A 19,896-nucleotide genomic window follows, 5' to 3' on the forward strand; every position below is an offset into this window, starting at 1 on the left:
TGCTAAATGTTGATAGGTAACTACAAGGGCTGTGGCTCTCCCTACTTAAGGTTCTTTCTCTTGGAGGGGACAGCCCTTCAAATAGAGGATGCCTTCAAGTAGAGGACTGTCCTTCATAATGTAGAGCACACGCCCACCATAAGCTCAAGTTAGCTGTAACAAGGAGCAATAATAATATTTGCAGCAGGACATGTTTCGTCTACAGCATTTGTTGTCTTTAACAAAAATAAGCAAGTGAATGAATGAATACATTCCTTCTCATATATTCCTTCCAAAATATACTGGCCACAGTCCCACCAAACAGAATTTTCCTATGTGGAAAAATATGGGTACTACACACACTGTGGGCACACATAAACCATGGACTTAAATTGGTTTAGTAGTCATGCCTGTGTCCCACAGGCAATCCCGAGGACAGTAGCTCTGTAGCTCACACAATCCTCAGCAAGCTACAATTCCCAGGATTGTTTGCAAGAAGCCATAACAGATAAACCAGTGTATATAGTACATATTTGTGTTTGTACTGTCAGTACGTCCTATACTCTGGTTTGTTTTAAAACAAATCCATATCCAAGCAAACCTTTTCCCGAAGAAGAATGGCAGAACATTGTAATAAAGCTCCCATCATCTTGTGTGGATTCCATGTGACAGAGTTGGCTCTGCAAAAGAGAAATCAACATGCTTAGAACTAATGGAGTAAGAGATGAAACCTGACTTTATATCTTTCGACAGATCACTGTTCTCTCAGAAGCATCAAGACTTCTGAAATTCCAGCCCTTTAAAGACATGAATATTGTCCAATGACCCGTGCATTAAAAGTGCATAACAGCAGGATTGTTTCCATATCAACCACTATTGGCTTGTATTGTGTGCATGTTAGCAAGTTGTTGCTCTTTCAAAAATTGACAAGTGTTGGAAAGTGATCCAAAGGGTGCTTGCAGCAACTATAGTTACTTGGTGTGTCCGTGTCCTTCCTAATGTCCACAGATCAATGTAGCTGGTTAATGTAAAAATAAAAAAGAGCAGATCCACTGGGGCCAGCTTTTGTCAATTACTGATGACAGTCCCAGCCTTGACTGGGGTGGAAGGCAGGGCACAAGCAGAGCTCAGTTCACAGAGAGTGTGACTGGAGTTACAAAAAAAGTTAACAGTAGCTGTTCAGACAAAATATCTCACTAATTTAGCCCTCAGAGCATTTCATCTATGAGGCTTAAAAATCCCCATTGGCTTCAATCTGATACGCAAATAGAAAACTTACATTGACCAGAAAAATGTAAATGCTAATAATGCAAATGAACTGCTTTTCTTCCACACAGATACTCATTTAATGCAAATGCTTTCACCTCATAGTTGACTTTTTAAAAATTTCTTATGCTTTTTCTTGTCATTTGCTTTTTTTTAAGAAAAGAAATCATTCTTGAGGTAGGGATTGTTTTTCACACTGCAGCGATCTCTAAACAAATTAAAATGCAAATGAAAAGGTTTCAGTACCTTTCTATGCCATTCATCTTGTGACGATGCTTTCTAGACATTAATAATCCACCTCCCCAGGCTGCCTGAAAGAGATGGAAGAAAGTGCATAGGCTTAAATATACTGCCTTCAAGTCAATTCCGACTTATGGCAACCCTAAGAATAGGGTTTTCATGAGACTGAGAGGCAGTCCAAGGCCACCCAGTGAGCTTCATGGCTATGTGGGGATTCAAACCATGGTCTCCCAGGTCGTAGTCCAACATCTTAACCACTACACCACACTGGCTTTCATGCAAAGGCTTAGGAGCCTCCAAATATCTGATACACCACAGTTAGCTACAGGTTTAATCTGATCAACACTGTGGTCACTGAATTTCTGATAAAAACATGCAGAATTTCAGAGTAGGCATCCTACTAATTTCGCACCTTTTCCAAAACAAGGAAAGGTGGCCACATTTTACGAAAAACTCAGTACGATGTAAAAATGAACATACACAGCTGCTAGGAGGAATCCTATTTCCCCCTTAATAGCAATTCAAGTTTAGTCACAGTAAGGTCCTATGCATGTTTACTCAGAAGTAAGCCCGCCTGTTTTCATTGGGACTTTATTTCCCAGGTAAGTGTGCCTGGGATTGCAGCCTCTTTTACTTACATCCACATGGAGCCAAAGATTATATTTTTCACAAATATCTGCCATCTCCTGAATTGGATCAAAGGCTCCATACACTGTTGTGCCAGCAGTTGCATTCACATAAAGGGGAACATATCCCTATGAGGTAAGGCAGAGGATGAGGTTTATCAAGAAACAGACATGTCTGAAATAAAATTGAAACTAACTTAAATTACTACAACTGATCACTAGTTCTTTCATCAGTTTATGTTGCTTATTTTTGACTGTCACATTTTCTTTCTTTCCTTCATTCCTCCAGCGGCGTCACTTGTGGGAGTGCGGGGGGATGCGGACCTTCAGCGCGCGCCCTCCCAGGTGCATGGACGGGGGTGGCTCGCCTTGTGTGCGCGTGCACTCACCACGCGCTCCAGGCTTCACCGCCAGCGAGTGGGCGCCTGCTTTCTGTCTCAACCGCCCGCCCACCTCCGAGGAAGAGTTGGCTGCTCCGACGCTGACCTGGAGCGCTTCTCGGCTCCTTTGCTGGGCAACGGCGTGGGGCGGCGTGGGGCAGGGTGGCTTTGGGTGTCACCCCCCTCATGGTGTCACCCGGGTGTGGTCCGCACCCTCCGCACCCCGGTAGTGACGCCCCTGGATTCCTCCAAAAGTCAAAAGAGACAGATAATCCGATTAGCTATTATGCCTGTCATATTAAGGAAACAGCACCCTTAACTAAGTTTAACTAACACACAGTTCTGAACATCAGCCTTCACCAACCTGGTGCCCTCCAAATGCTTTGAACTACAATTCCCATCAGCCCCACCCCAGCCAGCACAGGTGTGATGGATGAACCTAATGGGAGTTGTAGTCCAAAACTTCTGAAGGGCGCTAGGTTGGTGAAGGCTACTCAACTGAACTGTGAAATTCTTTTGTTGGAATCCAAGCTAATGTGTTTTAGAATATTGATCTTGGAAGGGGGCATTCTTATGGGCAGTATCAGTTATGGAATAAAAGAGATTGATGGCCTTGATCTGAATTAGGGATGGGTGAGAATTTCAATTCAGTTCGCCTTTCAAGCCAAATTTATTAAATTTGCACTTTCCAAAACAATATAAGAACTGAAACAGCCATCCTTCAAAATTCACACATATTCAAATTTTAGAGTGCAGTTCACCAACCAACCAATGTTTTTAAAAATGCATATCTTAGGGGAAAGCACGCACAAAACATGCAAAAATATATTTGATGAGAAATGGCTTGCAAAAATGTGTACATTAGTCAAACCCCCCTGCAAAAATGTTTTTATTAGGAGAAATTCTCACTAAAATGCTGGAGAATTTTCATGATGATTTTAAAAAAAATAAAATCACAAATTGGCGCAGAAATACGGAGAACTGAATTTTTGATTGGAAAAATGTGAAATTGGGAGAACCAAAATTGATAGTGCAGTAGAATTTCAACAACAATTTAATAAGAGCAGACCAGAGTAATCCAGTCTAGCATGAAGGAGTAAACCAAGGTAATCCAGTCTAGCATCCCAGTTCCAACAGGCTACAGCAGAGATGGTGAACCCATGACCCTCCAGATGTTGTTGAATCATAAAATCATAGAATAGTAGAGTTGGAAGGGGCCTAACAAGGCTATCGAGTCTAACTCCCTGCTCAATGCAGGAATCCAAATCAAAGCATTCCCAACAGAAGGCTGTCCAGCTGCCTCTTGAATGCCTCCAGTGTCAGAGAACCCACTACCTCTCTAGGTAATTGGTTCCATTGTCGTATGGCTCTAACAGTTAGGAAGTTTTTCCTGATGTCCAGTCGAAATCTGGCTTCCTGCAACCTGAGCCCATTATTCCTTGTCTTGCACTCTGGGACAATCAAGAAGAGATCCTGGCCCTCCTCTATGTGACAACCTTTCATGTACTTGAAGAGTGCTATCATATCTCCCCTCAGTCTTCTCTTCTCCAGGCTAAACATCCCCAGTTCTTTCAGTGTCTCCTCATAGGGCTTTGTTTCCAGTCCCCTGATCATCTTTGTTGCCCTCCTCTGAACCTGTTCCAGTTTGTCTGCATCCTTCTTGAAGTGCGGAGACCAGAACTGGATGCAGTATTCAAGATGAGGCCTAACCAGTGCTGAATAGAGGGGAACTAATACTTCACGCGATTTGGAAACTATACTTCTGTTAATGCAGCCTAATATAGCATTTACCTTTTTTGCAGCCACATCACACTGTTGGCTCATATTCAGCTTGTGATCAACGACAATTCCAAGATCCTTCTCACATGTCGTACTGCTGAGCCAAGTATCCCCCATCTTATAACTGTGCATTTGGTTTCTTTTTCCTAAGTGTAGAATTTTGCATTTATCCCTGTTGAATTTCATTCTGTTGTTTTCAGCCCAATGCTCCAGCCTATCAAGGTCCCTTTGAATTTTGTTTCTGTCTTCCACGGTATTAGCTATGCCCCCCAATTTTGTATCATCTGCAAATTTGATAAGCATGCTTTGTACCTCCTCATCCAAGTTGTTAATAAAAATGTTAAAGAGCACTGGGCCCATGGCCGAGCCCTGTGGTACCCCACTCGTTACTTCCACCCAGTTAACATATAGCGCAACTCCAGTTCCCATCAGTCCCAACCAGTATGGCCAATAGTTAGGTATGATGGAAGTTATAGTCCAACAACATCTGGAAGGCCAACAGGTTCTCCATTCCTGGGTTGCAGTGAGATGCCTATGGATGTTCACAAGTAGAAAAAGCAGAGGGCCATCCCTTTGTCCCCTGCATCTTATCATCATAGGTATACTGCCTCTGAACAAATCCTATGCATGTCGATTTAGAAATAAGAAATATAAGTCCCACTGTCTCCAGTGGAGCTTAGGAGGGACCAGCAGGGCAAAGGAGAACAGTGGAAGGACTGCCACATCCAAAGTCTGCCAAGCTCACAGTGGCTATGGCAGAAGAGGGTGGGGTTATGTAATGCATTTGCTGTACCAAGTCCATGCTGGCACCAGTGAGATATCAGGCCCCTTGAGGGGTCCAGCAGGCTTTGGATCCTGTAAATTCAAAGCTGCCAGCATCCCATGTCAGGGCTTTCTGCAGAGTACCACCAGTGGTAGCTTCCTACCTGCCTGGGGGCCACCAGGGTAGATCGGAGGGTTAGGATTGCACTGTGAATGATTTTAGGATTGCAGACTGAGCCTATCTTAGTGTGTATGAATTTATGCAGAAGACCGTGACAATGAAATCTTTTTATATTTATCTAACTAGGGAATATATTCCTATACAAACAAACAAACACCAAAGTTACCTGTTGTTTGGCTTCCAGAATTTTAGCTTCCAAATCAGCTGGTATTATTTTGCCTCTATAGTCAACATGAAAAACACACACAAAAAGAATAAATAAATAAGACTAAATAGAAGTGAACACTAGCCACAGTTTAATTAAATGGGTTGGTCTCATTAATAGACCATTAGCATCTTGTTGCACAGTACAAAAAGACAAGAAAACAAATTTGCCATGTGAACACATGTAATATCCTACCTTTCATCGCATTTTATCAAAAACACATTTTCAGTTCCAAAACCAAGTGCAGATCCAGCTTTCTTTATTGAGTAGTGACTCTGCAAAGACAACAGTAACAAAACATGTCAACTGTTTAAGAATGTGTGAATGAAAATTTAAGCAAATGGGTTAACTTGCAATTAGTTGTGTAGTACTGATAGTTGCCAGCAGGGGATGCGCTTCCTGCTCAGCACAGGTGCCACACACAAAAGGCTGCTATACAGAGAATATTGTAAATCCCATTCTGTGGTAGCTGCTTCCAGTTATATGCAGCAACTTGTCACATCCACACCATCCATTCAAAACATTCTCATGCCACTTTAAGAGAGCCATAGCTTTTGCCAAATAATTCTAAGGGCTGTTGTTTGTTAAGGGTTTCCTAAAAGCTCTTAACACCGTTAACAAACTACAGTTCCTAAGTTTCTTTGGGGGAAGCCATGACTGTTAAAGTGATACAATGATGCTTTAAATGTATGGTGTAGATGTGATCTTGAATGCAGTGGTAAAAGTGACCAGGAATAGCCAGGTGCAGAGTACCAAAATAAGGTTTAGATATGGTTTAGGAGTACCATCACAAGCAATAAGCGTTAAACATTCCAAAAACAGCAAAAACAAACCCCAAAACATTTTTCAACTATGTTCCCTGACTGGTATCCAGAAAGGTGGGGGCAGGGCCAAATGTTTAAAATCAGACCTCTGTGTGATGATCTGTGCATGCCTGTGTGTGTGTGTGGCCTCTGCTCCTTAATTTCTGTAGATAAGTGGTTTGTATATTTTCAGAGGCATTTTCCTTCATTATATGTTACTATGAATGCTTTTACAAGGGATATGTGAGAGCGAAGTGTTAATTAGGCATGGCTAGGTGAGGAGGGGATAGATTTTAAGACCACTATACCTGTTAAGAAATCCCCTCTCCCCATTACTGCTTGCCATTTAGATTAGGGATTTTTTTTCATACCACTGCAAACATTTGTTTTGTTTTTGGCCTTAATTTAAACAAATATGTGTATAACGGATGGCAATCCATTCAGACATAGTGCTTCTGATTTGTCTCTCCCAGTAGCCTCATAGATTTTACCATATTGAGGTACATGGCTGACAAAAAGCACCCATCTTGTGACACTGGCTGAACCACATGGTGAACAGCTGCACATGGACAACTCATCACAAGAGACAGCCTCCATGTACTTTGGACTAGGAGTGACTTCTACAGAGCTGCTTGCCTTGTGAAATAGACTGTTAGAAGTGGGGGACAGCACCCCTTCCATTCTGTCTTCCTTACAATCACTGTGTCCCCTGTGTTACAATCTAAAATTGGTACTCTGGTTGGAGAAAATCTCTCAGTAAGAGTGGTGAGATGTAGCACACATACACCTTGCCACAAGGAAATGTCTGCCACAGAAAGAAATGTAGAAGCTTACTGTCTGTGGCGGTCATGTCAGGCACACTGCCTCCAAAATTAGCTGGCGGAAGTTCCAATGAACCAGCTCTAGGAAGCCATGCCCTCATGGATCGAGGGACCTATCCTTCTCCTAATCCTCAGAAGCTCTGTCTTAAATAGGAAGGGAGCTCTTTTCTTCTCCTCCTTTTTCTTTCAGGGGATGCTGCTTGGTGACTTGATCTTCTGACAGCCATTTTAAGGGTAGAAAGCTGTCAGTAAACAATAGTTGTGGGAGGTAAATATTCTGTAACAATTTTAGGCTCTGAAAAGCTGAAAGTTTTATGAAAGCAGGCAGTTATGTCCCTTCAGAATTGGGCTGATGGTGAATGGAAAGACATCTTCCCCCAATAATTACAGTAATGACAATTAATTAAGCTTGTTGAGCTCACATGTTCTGAGGTAAAGAGGACCAATTTAGGCACTGCAGCCATGCCTTTGGTTTTGACTTCTGGGAAATATTTGTAGCGGGCAGCCATGATGCTATACATATTGGATATAGCACCACCTGTAACAGAGTACATGATAATAGAATATTAGAAAAGAAAGGGAGAGAAAGCGGAAAAAGCCTGATGTTATGAATGGAAGTATATAAGAATCATTTGTAAAATGTGCTGTGTACATTTCAACCAGGCATGAAATAATTAATATCTGCAATGCAACAGAGATGTATGTGTCACAGAGTCTGTCCTCAGTCAGTCAGGTGTGGCGGAGGGTGTTGTTTCATCTCGAATGGTACACAAAACGGGAAAGGAGAGCATCATCTTGTCCTTTGCCTGAGGTGGCAAAATGTCTTCTGCTGGCCCTCGTGGGCCAGCATTATTACCCTCATATTTCAGATGGGTGAGGGCCTGAGGCTGCAAGGGAGTTATGTGCTTAAGGCCAACTAGGGAGTCATGACTGTGCTGAGATTTGAACTGCGGAAGAAGAAGGAAGTTGGAACAGTACTGTACTTCTGAAGTAGTTTCTACTCATAACCACACCAATTGTTGATGATTGAGAAGGCGTTCCTCCCCCGGCAGTTTGAGTACAATACTCTCCACATTCCAATTCATTCAGGGCAACTCAAAATGATATACAACAATTAAAATCACTACAATAAAATATATAGTTTTATATTTGCAGCTCCTGTTTCTTCTCCACACATGAGCCACATGAATATAAGATCTCAGTGTTCTGTGATTAAAAGCACATATCGATGTATACAGCAAAGAGCAGTTTGATTACCAGGCCAACACAGATAAAGTCAACATATGGGTTACTAGGCAAACAGCATTCAGTCTGCTGGAGAAATATCATTTAGGAAAGGAGAGATGATGATGATAAATTATTTTATATACCATTTAATGCCAAATAGACTTCTAAGCAATTTACAGGAATAAAAAAACAGTTACACAAACATTAAAATATAAACATTCATAATTAAAATGCTCAATAAAACAAATCAATTAAAACAACACAGTAATTCAAACAGGAGATTCAAGCTAACCTATGGCCCTCCAGATGTTGCTAGGCTACAATTTCCAGCCTCCCTGCCACTGGTCATGTTCCTGGGAGGAAGGATGGGGTAGAAATTTATTAAGTAATTAAATTAATTAATAATAACTGGGACTGATGGGAGTTGGAGTTCAACAATGTCTGGAAGGCCACAGCTTCCCCAATCTTGATTTAAAAAGATGCCAGATTTAAAAATGAAGCCAGAATCATTTATGACTACATCTCTCAAATACATGTTTTCCAAAAATGGGTTTCTTAACAGTACCTAGAGTTGCCAGGTCAGAAGCACCCCAAACCCTGAGATTTCAGGGGTGGGCTCTAGTGATGTCATAGGGGTGGGCCCTAGTGATGTCATTAAGCATACATTAAGCATCAACCAGAGTTGCTTGGAGCATATCACTTAAACAAAAAAATTCTCTGACTGGAAATTCAGATAGAAATCTTAGCTGAATGAGGGCATTTCCAGGTCCAGCTGAAGTGATGGGATCATTCCTTCTCACTCGCTTAGAGAGCTTGGGTAAGGAATATTTAATCTAGCCTACTTGCTTTTGGCAAGAAGGATTTAAGTGCCCTCAGGCCAGCCAATCATCAGAAAGCCATTGTAGGAAGAAGGGAGCTTAATGTTGTGGAGATGATAGATGGCAGCACTCAGGAGTAAAGATGGATGCCCCTGAATGTTGCAATTCTAAACACACTTAGTAAGGGACTAAGCCCCATAGAACTCAACAGGACTTAGATATTGTTAGGATTGTGCTCTTGGTAAGGCTTGACTAGGGATCCTCTGCAAAGATATAGATATAAAAGCAGGATTGGCAACCCCCTGCCTGGAATGCCCTGCCTGCCTTTTAACTGGGCTGCTCCAAATTTTTCTACAGACTTGACCCTTCACTGCAGACAGAAGTTTCAGAAATGAGTAAGAATTAAGAAGTTTCTCTGCTCTTTCCTGCCTATTCTGTGGGCTGTTATAAACTTATTTTCAGCCAACCCAATTCCAGTGAGTAATAATTGACAAAGAGAAAATACACATGGTTTGGTCTACCTTCACAGGGAATGGATTGGGAACAACAGCAGTTGAAGCCACACTTCCCAGTATGTGAATTCTCTTTAACCACTATTGGGCAAGAAACAAACCATCATGCAAATAACAAGATGCAACATCAGTGGGTTTAAGGGGGTTGAGCAGACCACATGGAACCACTGTTGCTGCTTCTATGGATGTAAGGGAGTCAGAGGTAAATGAAATGCAAATAGAAAAACAAAAACAAAACACAATAATTATTCCCTAAATGCAATACTGTACCAACCACAACAAGATTCCTATGAGGACAGAAAACTCACTATCCTACAAGCAGTCGGGGTTCCTAACTGAAACTAAAAAAAATCCTTGCAGCCGGTCAGCCAAGGTCACAGAAATCCCCATGCAGTACAACCTGACCCAGGGGCTGCAGTTAGTGCAAAATACTATCAGCACACAATACCTCTGCTCTGAAATCTGCACTAGTTGACGATTTGCTACCAGGCCAAGTTCAAGGTGGGCTTTCCATGTCATGGGTTCCACATAGTACTTGTTCTGCTCTTGTAAGAAATCGATCATTTGGTGTAGCAGTACCTATGCTTTGGAACTCCCTGCCTATTGACATTAGGCAGGCACCTTCACTGTACTCATTTTGGCACCTGCTAAAAAATTTTTGTTTAGACAAGCCTACTCAGGCATGTAGAAGCTATTATGTTTTTTATCTGTTTTTAACTCATTGTTGGTTTTATAATTTTGAATGTTTTTAAATATCTGTCTTTAACTGTCTTTGCCAATATTTTTATTATTTTAATTCCTTCTATAAACTGTTTTGAGGTTTTTTACAATGAAGCGGTATATAAATGTTGTAAATAAAATACATAAATATATTTTGGGGTCACTTTCCTCTTTTATACCTAGTCAGGCCATTTGGTACCATCTAGCTCAGTACTGATGACATGGAGTAGCACTGGCTCTCCAGGATTCCAGGCAATAGTTTCTTCCAGAGATTGAATTTTGGACCTTTGCATGCAAAGCATGTGCCCTACTACTGAGCTACAGCCCTGTTTGAAAGAGTATCTTTTAAAATTGTTCTTTTCAATTCACTAATGAATGCACAGCATACTGGGGCAGATCCACACTGCATTTAAAGCACATTCAACATACATTTGAAGCACATGAATCCCACTACAGAATCCTGGGAACTGTAGTTTGTTAAGGGTGGTGGGAACTATAACTGTGAGGGGGAAACTACACTTCCCAGGGTTCTTTAGGGGAAGTCATGCACTTTAAATGTGAGTTGGATGTGCTTTAAATGTATTATGTGGATCTGAATTACTTCATAAACTTCGCATATAAATCATTTTAATTAAACTTTAAAATGGAAATAAGCTACAAAGTTAACTGGATGACCATGGGCTATGCACTATCTCTCAGCCTAATCTGCCCCTCGGAGTGAAAAAAACAAAAAGGGGGACCATGACCATCCCAAGGAAGAAGGGCACAGTTAAAATGTAGAGGAAATAATGATTTGGAAATAATAATTTACAACCATAGTGTGAAATCAGATACATATCAAGACATCGTATGAAGAAATATTTATATAAGCATGAATGTCAAAGATGTTTATTATTTACACAACCTATAAAGATATTTATAGTGCAATCCTATGCATGTTCACTCAGAAGCAAGTCCCAATGTATTCAGTGGGGCTTACTCAAAGAGGGAAGCATGCACAGGACTGCAATTCACTGATAAGGAACTTTACTCACCCAATCAAAAAATTCAGAATCATGCCACTTTAACCTGTTTTGCAACTGTTTTATACTTGTTTTATGGTTATTGGATTTTAAATGGCTTTGTTTCTTGTTGTGAGATGCATTGGTTTCCAACCCTACCCCACATGGTTGTTGGAAATATTCCATATACACAGACACTGGAGATGTAAAAATACAGAAACCCCATATGTTTATTATCAAAACCAATTGGCCATTGCAGAATATATTTTTTTTAAAAAATAAGTATTAGTTTCCTGCCAAATAACACCTAAGTAAGCCCTGCCTACCTGCTTAAAAAAAAGGATTGGAAGGGGAGAGAAAGATTTACAACACAATCCTTTTCTATGTTCACTCAAAAGTCCCATTGATTATCAGAACAATCGTAACTGTGTCTACTCAAAAGTAAGTCCTCCTGAATTCAATGGGGTTAACTCCCAGGTATGTGGAATTAGCACTGCAGCTTTCCTCCCAGAAAAGCTTCATATTTGGAAGGTTTTCAAAACAGGTTATGAATAAAACAAATAAACTGCCCTTTTCAACAGTTCAGTAAAATTTAAACTTGTTTGACTCCTTAATTAGAAAAGTATAACATTACAGCATGTATACTTTTAAAAACGTCTGTACAAAAATTATTTGAAATATAAAATGTATAATGTGCCATTTTTGCAAGTAATTAAACCCCCCCTGCATGTACACTTTTATGCCTACCAAGATCCTGCTGTGATTTTCTGTTGTAGTGCAATCCTATGCATGTTTACTCAGAAGCAAGTCCCAATCCTGTACAGAGAAAGTACTCTTCATGCTGCTGAAAGCTATATATTTACTGAATTCCTGATGTGAGACAAACCGGAAAAGGAAACTGTTCTCAGAACTTGAAATGGGGTTTAGATATTGCTTGGGGGTCAACAAATCTTGTCAATCACAACCCTGACTTCACTTATTGGCTAAAAACCTGAAAGGACAGGGATTTGAGCAGCTGGTACTAACAGAAGTTGTGGGCCGGGGCCTGACATTTTGGTTTATATCTTTTGAACCAGACCACCTAGAAACTTAATTTTTTTTAAAAATGAAAGCTAAGAATCTGGAGATTAAGTTGACCCACCCGGAGACCCAGAGAGGACCTCAAAAAACCAGAGTTTCCAGGCAAAAACCAGATACCTGGCAACCCTAACTGTGCCCTATTTTGGCAGAAACTGCCTGGCTAGCTTGATAGTCTGTGCTGTGTGATTTTAGCTAATAAAAAGAAGGTTACCAGAGGCTTCAGTGTAGCGAACACTTTTGATGGTGGAAGTAGTGGATGATTTGGCCTTTGTTACTGAAAAACCAGGGAGCGTTTATTCTATAAAAAGGATGGGTAGCAGCAGTGTGAATTACAGATGGAACGATCTGTCAATTTCGGTTCTCTCCGTTTCTCATCTTCCCAATCTTAAATTCAGCTCTTCACATTTCTACAGCAATTTGTGATTCTTTTTTTTAAAAAAAATCTTCATGAAAATTCTCCAGCATTTTAGGGTGAATTTCTCCTAATAAAACACATTTTTGTAGGCATGACTACATTTTGACTCATAGTAGACATTTTTGCAAGCAATTTCACATCATATAATGCATTTTACAGTATATATTTATTCATATATTCATCTTTATGCACACCTTCCCCTAATATATGCATTTTTGTAAATATTGTTTGGATGAAGAACTGCATCGCAAAATTCAAATAAGTGTGAATTTCGAAGGACGGCTGTGTTTCAGTTCTCATATTGTTTCGGAAATTGTTTCTAGGTGGTCTGGTTCAAAAGATATAAACCAAAATGTCAGGCCCCGGCCCACAACTTCTGTTAGTACCAGCTGCTTGAATTAAACTGAATAGAATTTCTCCCTCATCCCTAGTGTGAATCCAGGAGAAGAATACATTAAAAAGTAGGGGAGGCAAAACCTCTTTCATACCCGTTATTTTGATCAACTTGAGCAGCCTTAATTCTTAATTCTTTATATGCTCAGTAGTACTTTACTTGAGACCAGTTAACAACTCTGAAAATTAGACAACTTATTTAGAATCCTAAATGTTGGTTTAGACATCTAATTTATATAATGTGTTATATTAATTTGAAAGGCAAAACCAACCATAGTGAACTGGGTCAACCCATGTTTTGTTCCTGAAGGATGAGATATCTTGATCCCCTCTCTATTCCAAATACAGAAGCTGACCAGACTGGTAGTTGAATTATCACTAGTGATGGGACACTGTCCTTCACTGCCCATGAGGGTGACAGGCTAGGTTAGAGGATGCAGTGCAGACTATATGGGTAGCACACACAGCCCTGTATTTCAACACCCACCCCAATTCCCAGCATCCATCCTTCCTCATTCTGCCTAATGCTGGACTGTATATCCCATTATTCTCAGTCAGCATGGTCATTGGTCTGAGCTGATGGGAGTTTAAGTCCAACAACATATGGCCACAGGTTCCTCAATTCTCGCCTAATGGTAGGGCTGGCTCAGCCCAGTCACAACTGCATCCAGTTTATTTTTTAATACTCCATCCTTTACAATGGACTTGTGGATAGTATGATAGTAAATGATGCTTTTAAGGTGGATCCTTGCTATGCTTAAGCAAAGTAATAGCATACACTTAACAGCATACACATTCAGCTGCTGGTTGTATTTTTGTTTTGGACAAAGTATCAAAAATGGAACTTACCAGGTGAGAATATTCCATCTCCATCTTTATTCAACCATCCAATAATCTCTCTCATTTTTTGAAGTGTTATTTGCTCCATGAGGACAAAAACAGGCGCGATTTCATATGTAAACCTGGACAAGTGAATATACATTTACAAAAGAAAAATAAATAAATAAATACCAATATTGTTTCACAATAATATATTCTCCTGCTTATTCTTCTGAAGTTGCTTGTGATTTTACAACCCTTATGAGATGGTCAGCAGTCCTATACCCACTTACCTGGAATAAGACCCATTGAATTCATTGTCTCTTACTTCTGAGCAGACATGTATAGGATTGTGCTGTCAGTTAGCAACAGTCTGTTTTAAGAAAAGCAAGAAAAGGGAGAAGAGTTCTGATTGCCAAAAGAAACATGAACCCTGAAACATTGAAATCCTGGTATTTATCCTACCAAAAGTCTTTCAAGGTGGTAAAAACATGTCATTGTCATTTTTAAAGGCTGAAATTAGAAGGAGCATTTTTAAAATCAATATTTTCAACAGTGGCAATTTGGTGGTGGGGTGTTCAAGAAAATGCTTGGCAATTGAGAGATGCCATTGTTGGGATGCATTGCCTTAATTGGCTTCATTTGATCTTGGATGTTGTCAAGTAGGTTATATTTGATTGGCTACATAGTGTTATGACAGCAGCACATTCACTATGTGATCCCTGATGGGCTGGGATCATGCAGCTGGATAAAATGAACTCTGAGGAGAACAACAGCGGCAAACAGGCATGGATGGAAATAGTGAAGATTCTAATAGGTGAGGATTGGGGAGGAGGAACATTTCTCTCTTCGAGCACTATTCCCTCCAGAAACTCAAAATAGGCAAGCATTTGGTTGAGCCCCAGGGTTTTCCTTAGTGCTACACACACACTTGCTTGTCTTGGTCCAGCACCAGTAGTGAGATATACTGTTCCTACACCTAAGATATTATGGGGTATCCTGGCTGAGTGGACTAACTGTATTCATGATCCCTCCCCTCCCCTTAAGAGTTGGAGGAACACATAGCATTTGGAAATGGAAAGAGAAAAACAAACAGCAAAACTGTCATGTATTATTGAATACAGAGAGAAGAGTAGCGTTGCTTGTATTTGCCATTGTATTTTAACAGGATATATGCTCCCTGCTTAAGTGGTACAGTGGAGAAGCATTTGGCCTCCGAAAAGTGTAAACACATAAATAAAGAGAAGAAGTCTTTAAAATGGTATGGGTATTGAGGGAATTAGAGCCCTCCAATAAAATGGAGAGACTCTGAAGACCGTCCTGGGAAGATCTGCGTAATGGCATATATCAGCGTTTCTCTCATCCCCGATGAAGAATACATTTAAAAAGAACATGTGATGCTGACTCCACCTCTTTGTTATTACAAAGGCAGTGCCTGTTATTTGCAGGAACTGTAGTGTCAGCCCTGTACTAGTTTTGAGAACAGTGAGCCGGAGAAAAAGCTTTCTTGTATTTAGCAAAAGATAGCCAGTTCAAATAAAGCATCCTGATCTTAGAAATGGAATTTGGTAAATGCAGTGACCAGAGTGGAGGGTGGACAAGGCCCCTAAGCTGTACTATACAACTCTTGTAGGGCAACATCAGTTAGTCGCTGTTTGACAGGATGTTTGCTTTGCTCAGTTTATAGATAAGAAGTAAGAAGGTGAAACCCTAACTGAAACAACCTTTTGCAGCAATTCCTTCCTCCTTAAAAAATAGAAATTGCTACTGGGATATATCCTCCAGTCTTTGGACAAACAAAGCACACTATTGCGCTCACACTCTGCTCCACCCTTGCAGTTCCCCTTGGGTTCTCTAGCTGAGAGGCTCATGAAACCAAACGACCTTATCCAGGAGCCAAGAGCATCTTATATGGTGTTGATATATAAAGCCCTGAACAACTTTAGGACCTAGTTACCTGAGGGAGCGCCTTTCCTCATTTTGTCCTGGCTATGACTTGAGATCCGCTGGGGAGGATCTCCAAACAACTCCATTGTTTAGTGAAGCTTAGAGGTTTGTGTCTCACCAGAGGACCTTCTCAGCAAGAGCACCCGAGTTATAAAACTTACTCCCCTTCCCCCAAAGGCTGCCTGGCACCATCCCATTTTTTAAGGTGTCAACTGAAGACTGCTGCTTTCTTCAGGCCTCTTTAATGTTAAGGAATGAGCCTGAGTAGTTAACTGACTGAGTAGTTAAGTTAGTGCTTTCTAAAAATTGTTGAACTGTATTATGTTTTAAATATCTATCGGCTGCTTTTGTGTGTGTTTTACTGTTGTAACCTGCACTGGGGTTCCAGGACAAAAGGCAGGACGTAAGCTTTAAAAATAAATAAATGGCAGGTGCACGGTTGAGCTAGGGGCCACTATGACACACCACCTTTCACCCCTGTTGGTTAGCTTGGGAGACTCAAACCACTCTGATGCAAGCTGAGTAACTTTGAGCCAGTCAGCACCTCTCAGCGTGACCTACCTCACAAGCTTGTTGTGAGGATAAAAATGGGGATACCACGTTTGCCAGTTTGAGCTCTTTCAAGGAAAGGTTCAATATGAGTGTAACAAACAACAGAAAGAAAAAGCTTAGGGGGCAATCCAAATCTGGCTGGCAGCAACAGGGCTCGATGAACAGTGCAGCCACTGTCACATGCATAGCCCTGCTGCTCAGGTGGCAGGTGGGGGCAGGAAAGAAATGTCTCTTTGCTACACCAACTCTTATGCTGGCACAGTGGAGAGGCTGGGATTTTGTCTCCACATGATAGCAAGAGGGCTGGCTCAGGTTCTCAGTCCACCTCTACCCCACCCTGATTTGGCAGCTTGTGCTGGCAGACATTTCTGCCCATTAGCCATTTCAGCAGGAGCAATGGGGCAGGGTTGTCCCACCGAGACAGGCTAGTGCATGTAGGTAGGGCTGGGCAGAGGGACACCTGTGCCCTATCTAAAATCCCCCCTGCACAGTTGGTTGCGGGTTTGGATTGCCCCATCTAGCTATTTCTTTTTATTTATAAATAATTTATTGGAGTAAGTAAATGTAATTTATTAGATAAATTTCTTAGTTTTGTTACAATGGTTGTTCTTTGATAACCCCACCTAGTTACAGCGATTACAACTCTCTTGCTGGTCAGTGCCAGAAAATGTGAGACTGTAAAGCTTTTTAGTTCAAAGAGTGTCTTATTCCTGTCTGCAGAACGCAGGGTGTCAGATCTAGAGAGCGATGAAAATGGTAAACATCACAATGCTACTCACAAAGATAATTAGAAATATTGAACTTGAGCTTTAAGAAACACCAAAACCAATTCTTTATGGTGATTTATTCTGCATATACTCCCCAAGGACAACTAATTATACAATACCACAGAATCAATACCTGTCAAGAGTAATTCAAAAGGATGATTTTCTAATTACCAATTACAGATAACAAGAAGACAGTCTGTTGCTTTATCCATTTAATTGCTGGCAATGATCACCACATAGTCTAATTCATGCATTCCACACACACACACGGTACTAAAATTTCAAAACAGGCTGTATTATTCTATTTGAGGACTAAGAAAAGTCTAAAGCAGAGTTACTATTGGTATCAAGAGGAAAGTTGTCCCTTCATTAAAGTTCCAGGCAAAACTCTTCACTCCCCCGCTCCCCTCAATACTGGAAATAAAACCAAAGAGAGGTGCAGCTAATTGCCATAATAAAATTCTTCCCCTGCGGTGGATGACACCAGATAGATAATTCCAAATTGCCATGTAGCCCATGACAGTACAAGCAGAAGTCTGTGCCTCAACAGCTGAAACAACACCCCATGTAGGATAGCTGAAGTTCTGTCCCACTTCCTTCCAAAAAAGCCCCTTCACTTGCTACATGAGGGTGGCTTCATACATTGCAAAATTAATGTACAGCCAATGTGGAGTAGCAGTTAAGGCATTGGACTAACACCTGGGAGACCAGGGTTCAAATCCACACTCAGCCATGAAGCTCACTGATGCCTTGGGCTAGTCACCAACTGTCAGTCTAACCTACCTCACAGGGCTGTTGTGAGAATAAAATGGAGAGAAGGAGAGCTACTTTGAGATCCTTGGAGGAAAGGTGGGATATAAATTCAATACATAAAGGATAGATGCCTGTACACTGCATATATGTGTGTGGGTTTATCTTGTTCTGAACACACATACAGGCAACAGGGGTCCCTGAGCAATTGTTCTGTAGCATGTGCTCATAGTAAAAAAAAAAGAGAGAGAGAGAGGAGAGAGAGAGAGAGAGAGAGAGAGAAGTGGTTCTCTTCCATGCTGTGGAGAATGCTGTGCATACACAGAGTATTCACAATGATGTGCTTGCTTTAATATTTTATGATTAATCAATCAGTTAAAATATTTCTACTCTTCCTTTCTCCTTGTACATATAGGACCTCCAAGACAGCCCACAATCATAACTGATACACTAAAACAATAAAAGCAACACATCAATAAAATAAAGGACAAATTAAAAAGACAGCAGATGAAAGATGATAGAAGTGGGCAATGTGAGACTTAAATGGAAGAGAAGCATAGCAAAAGAGTACAGTTTTGTTATAGCATCTGAAAGCCAGCAAAGAGAGTGCCAAGTTAACTTCCTGGGTTAGTGAGTTCCACTGACAGACAGAGTGCTACCACCAAGAAGACCCCATTTCATGTAACCATCTTCTATATCTGACAAAGTAGTGGGACAGAAAACAAGACTTCCAACAAGGACATAAGTGTGAGTGTATAGGCAAGTCTGTAGCCTTTAGGGTAGCTTTCTGTACCAGCATCCATAAAGTTATGGGCTGCTTTTTTTTTTGTTTAATCCAAAACAGTATTGCCTGTCAAGATTATTTTTTAAAATCTAAATTATTTGGGAAACTACCATTTTAAGTTTTGACAACCTGCATCTCTGAGACGGTTCGTTAGACATCCATGTTCCAAACCGTTTAGGGCTTTAGGCGTCAACATCATTACCTTGGATTAGATTTGGAAATAGACTGGGAGCCAATGAAGAAGGTCCAGTGTCAGAATAATATGACCCCAAAACAGGTCCTGGTCAAAACTCTTAACTGCGTCATTCTGTACCAGCTGCAATTTCTCAATAATTGTCAAAGGAACCCTTTATGAGTATGTTGCAGCTGTTTAGTCTGGATGTGACCAAGGTACACGTGACTCTGGCCAGATCAGCCCTCTTCAGAAAAGCATTTCTGGAATAGCACTATAGTCTCCATAGTATGAGTAGAGAATGTTTCTGGGATCTTGTTACATTCTAAAAGTATTCTTAAGTGCTGAAGAAAAATGGAATAGAAATATGCTTCACATAGAATCTGGAATTTTTAAATGGGTTTTTGAGTTGTGATTTTCAAAACATATTCCAAAGAAACCCTAATCAAGTCTCTGGTGCTGAGAACCCAAATTCCTTTGGCTGGAAAGTTCCTTACAAAAAGCCTTATTAAACTTAGTTTTCTATTAGATGCATTTTCTTCCTTTTCTTGAGTATTCTGTATCAAGTATATACACAATCACCATGAGCCACAAAAAGTTTGGAATGTGTATATAATATATTGATGAGCGAAAATGCAGAAGATGACAGCAATCCATAAACCAACTAAAGTAGCCAATATACTAGGTATATCCTACATAGTTTGTAGATCACAATCAAAATAATTCAACTAATCTCCACCTATATAATATCCAACACATGAAATGTTCCAATGATGGTACATTTATGTCCATTCATCAGCCAGCCAGGGCCCAGAAAAAGACAGTTATATAGCTCGAGTCATTAAGTTGGGAGACTATATCAAGGTCTGCTGAAGGCAATAGGAGTTCTTCCATTGG

The 19,896-nt window shown here is 40.6% G+C and overlaps 1 protein-coding gene across 3 annotated transcripts in view; it reads right to left on the reverse strand.

Annotated features, from left to right (window-relative positions):
- The window catches only part of GAD1 (glutamate decarboxylase 1), a 68,949-nt gene that overhangs the window by 14,921 nt on the left and 34,132 nt on the right, over positions 1-19,896 (reverse strand). For all 3 annotated transcript variants that reach the window (XM_061608522.1, XM_061608524.1, XM_061608523.1), the window contains 7 exons: positions 14,058-14,170; positions 7,465-7,580; positions 5,614-5,693; positions 5,380-5,434; positions 2,124-2,240; positions 1,492-1,556; positions 581-659 (listed from right to left, as the gene is read on the reverse strand). In XM_061608522.1, coding sequence (XP_061464506.1) covers positions 581-659; positions 1,492-1,556; positions 2,124-2,240; positions 5,380-5,434; positions 5,614-5,693; positions 7,465-7,580; positions 14,058-14,170 — 625 coding nt within the window. The remainder of the gene's footprint in view (positions 1-580; positions 660-1,491; positions 1,557-2,123; positions 2,241-5,379; positions 5,435-5,613; positions 5,694-7,464; positions 7,581-14,057; positions 14,171-19,896) is intronic.

Source organism: Rhineura floridana, chromosome 2 (assembly GCF_030035675.1).
Source record: "Rhineura floridana isolate rRhiFlo1 chromosome 2, rRhiFlo1.hap2, whole genome shotgun sequence".
Classification (NCBI taxonomy): Eukaryota; Metazoa; Chordata; class Lepidosauria; order Squamata; family Rhineuridae; genus Rhineura; species Rhineura floridana.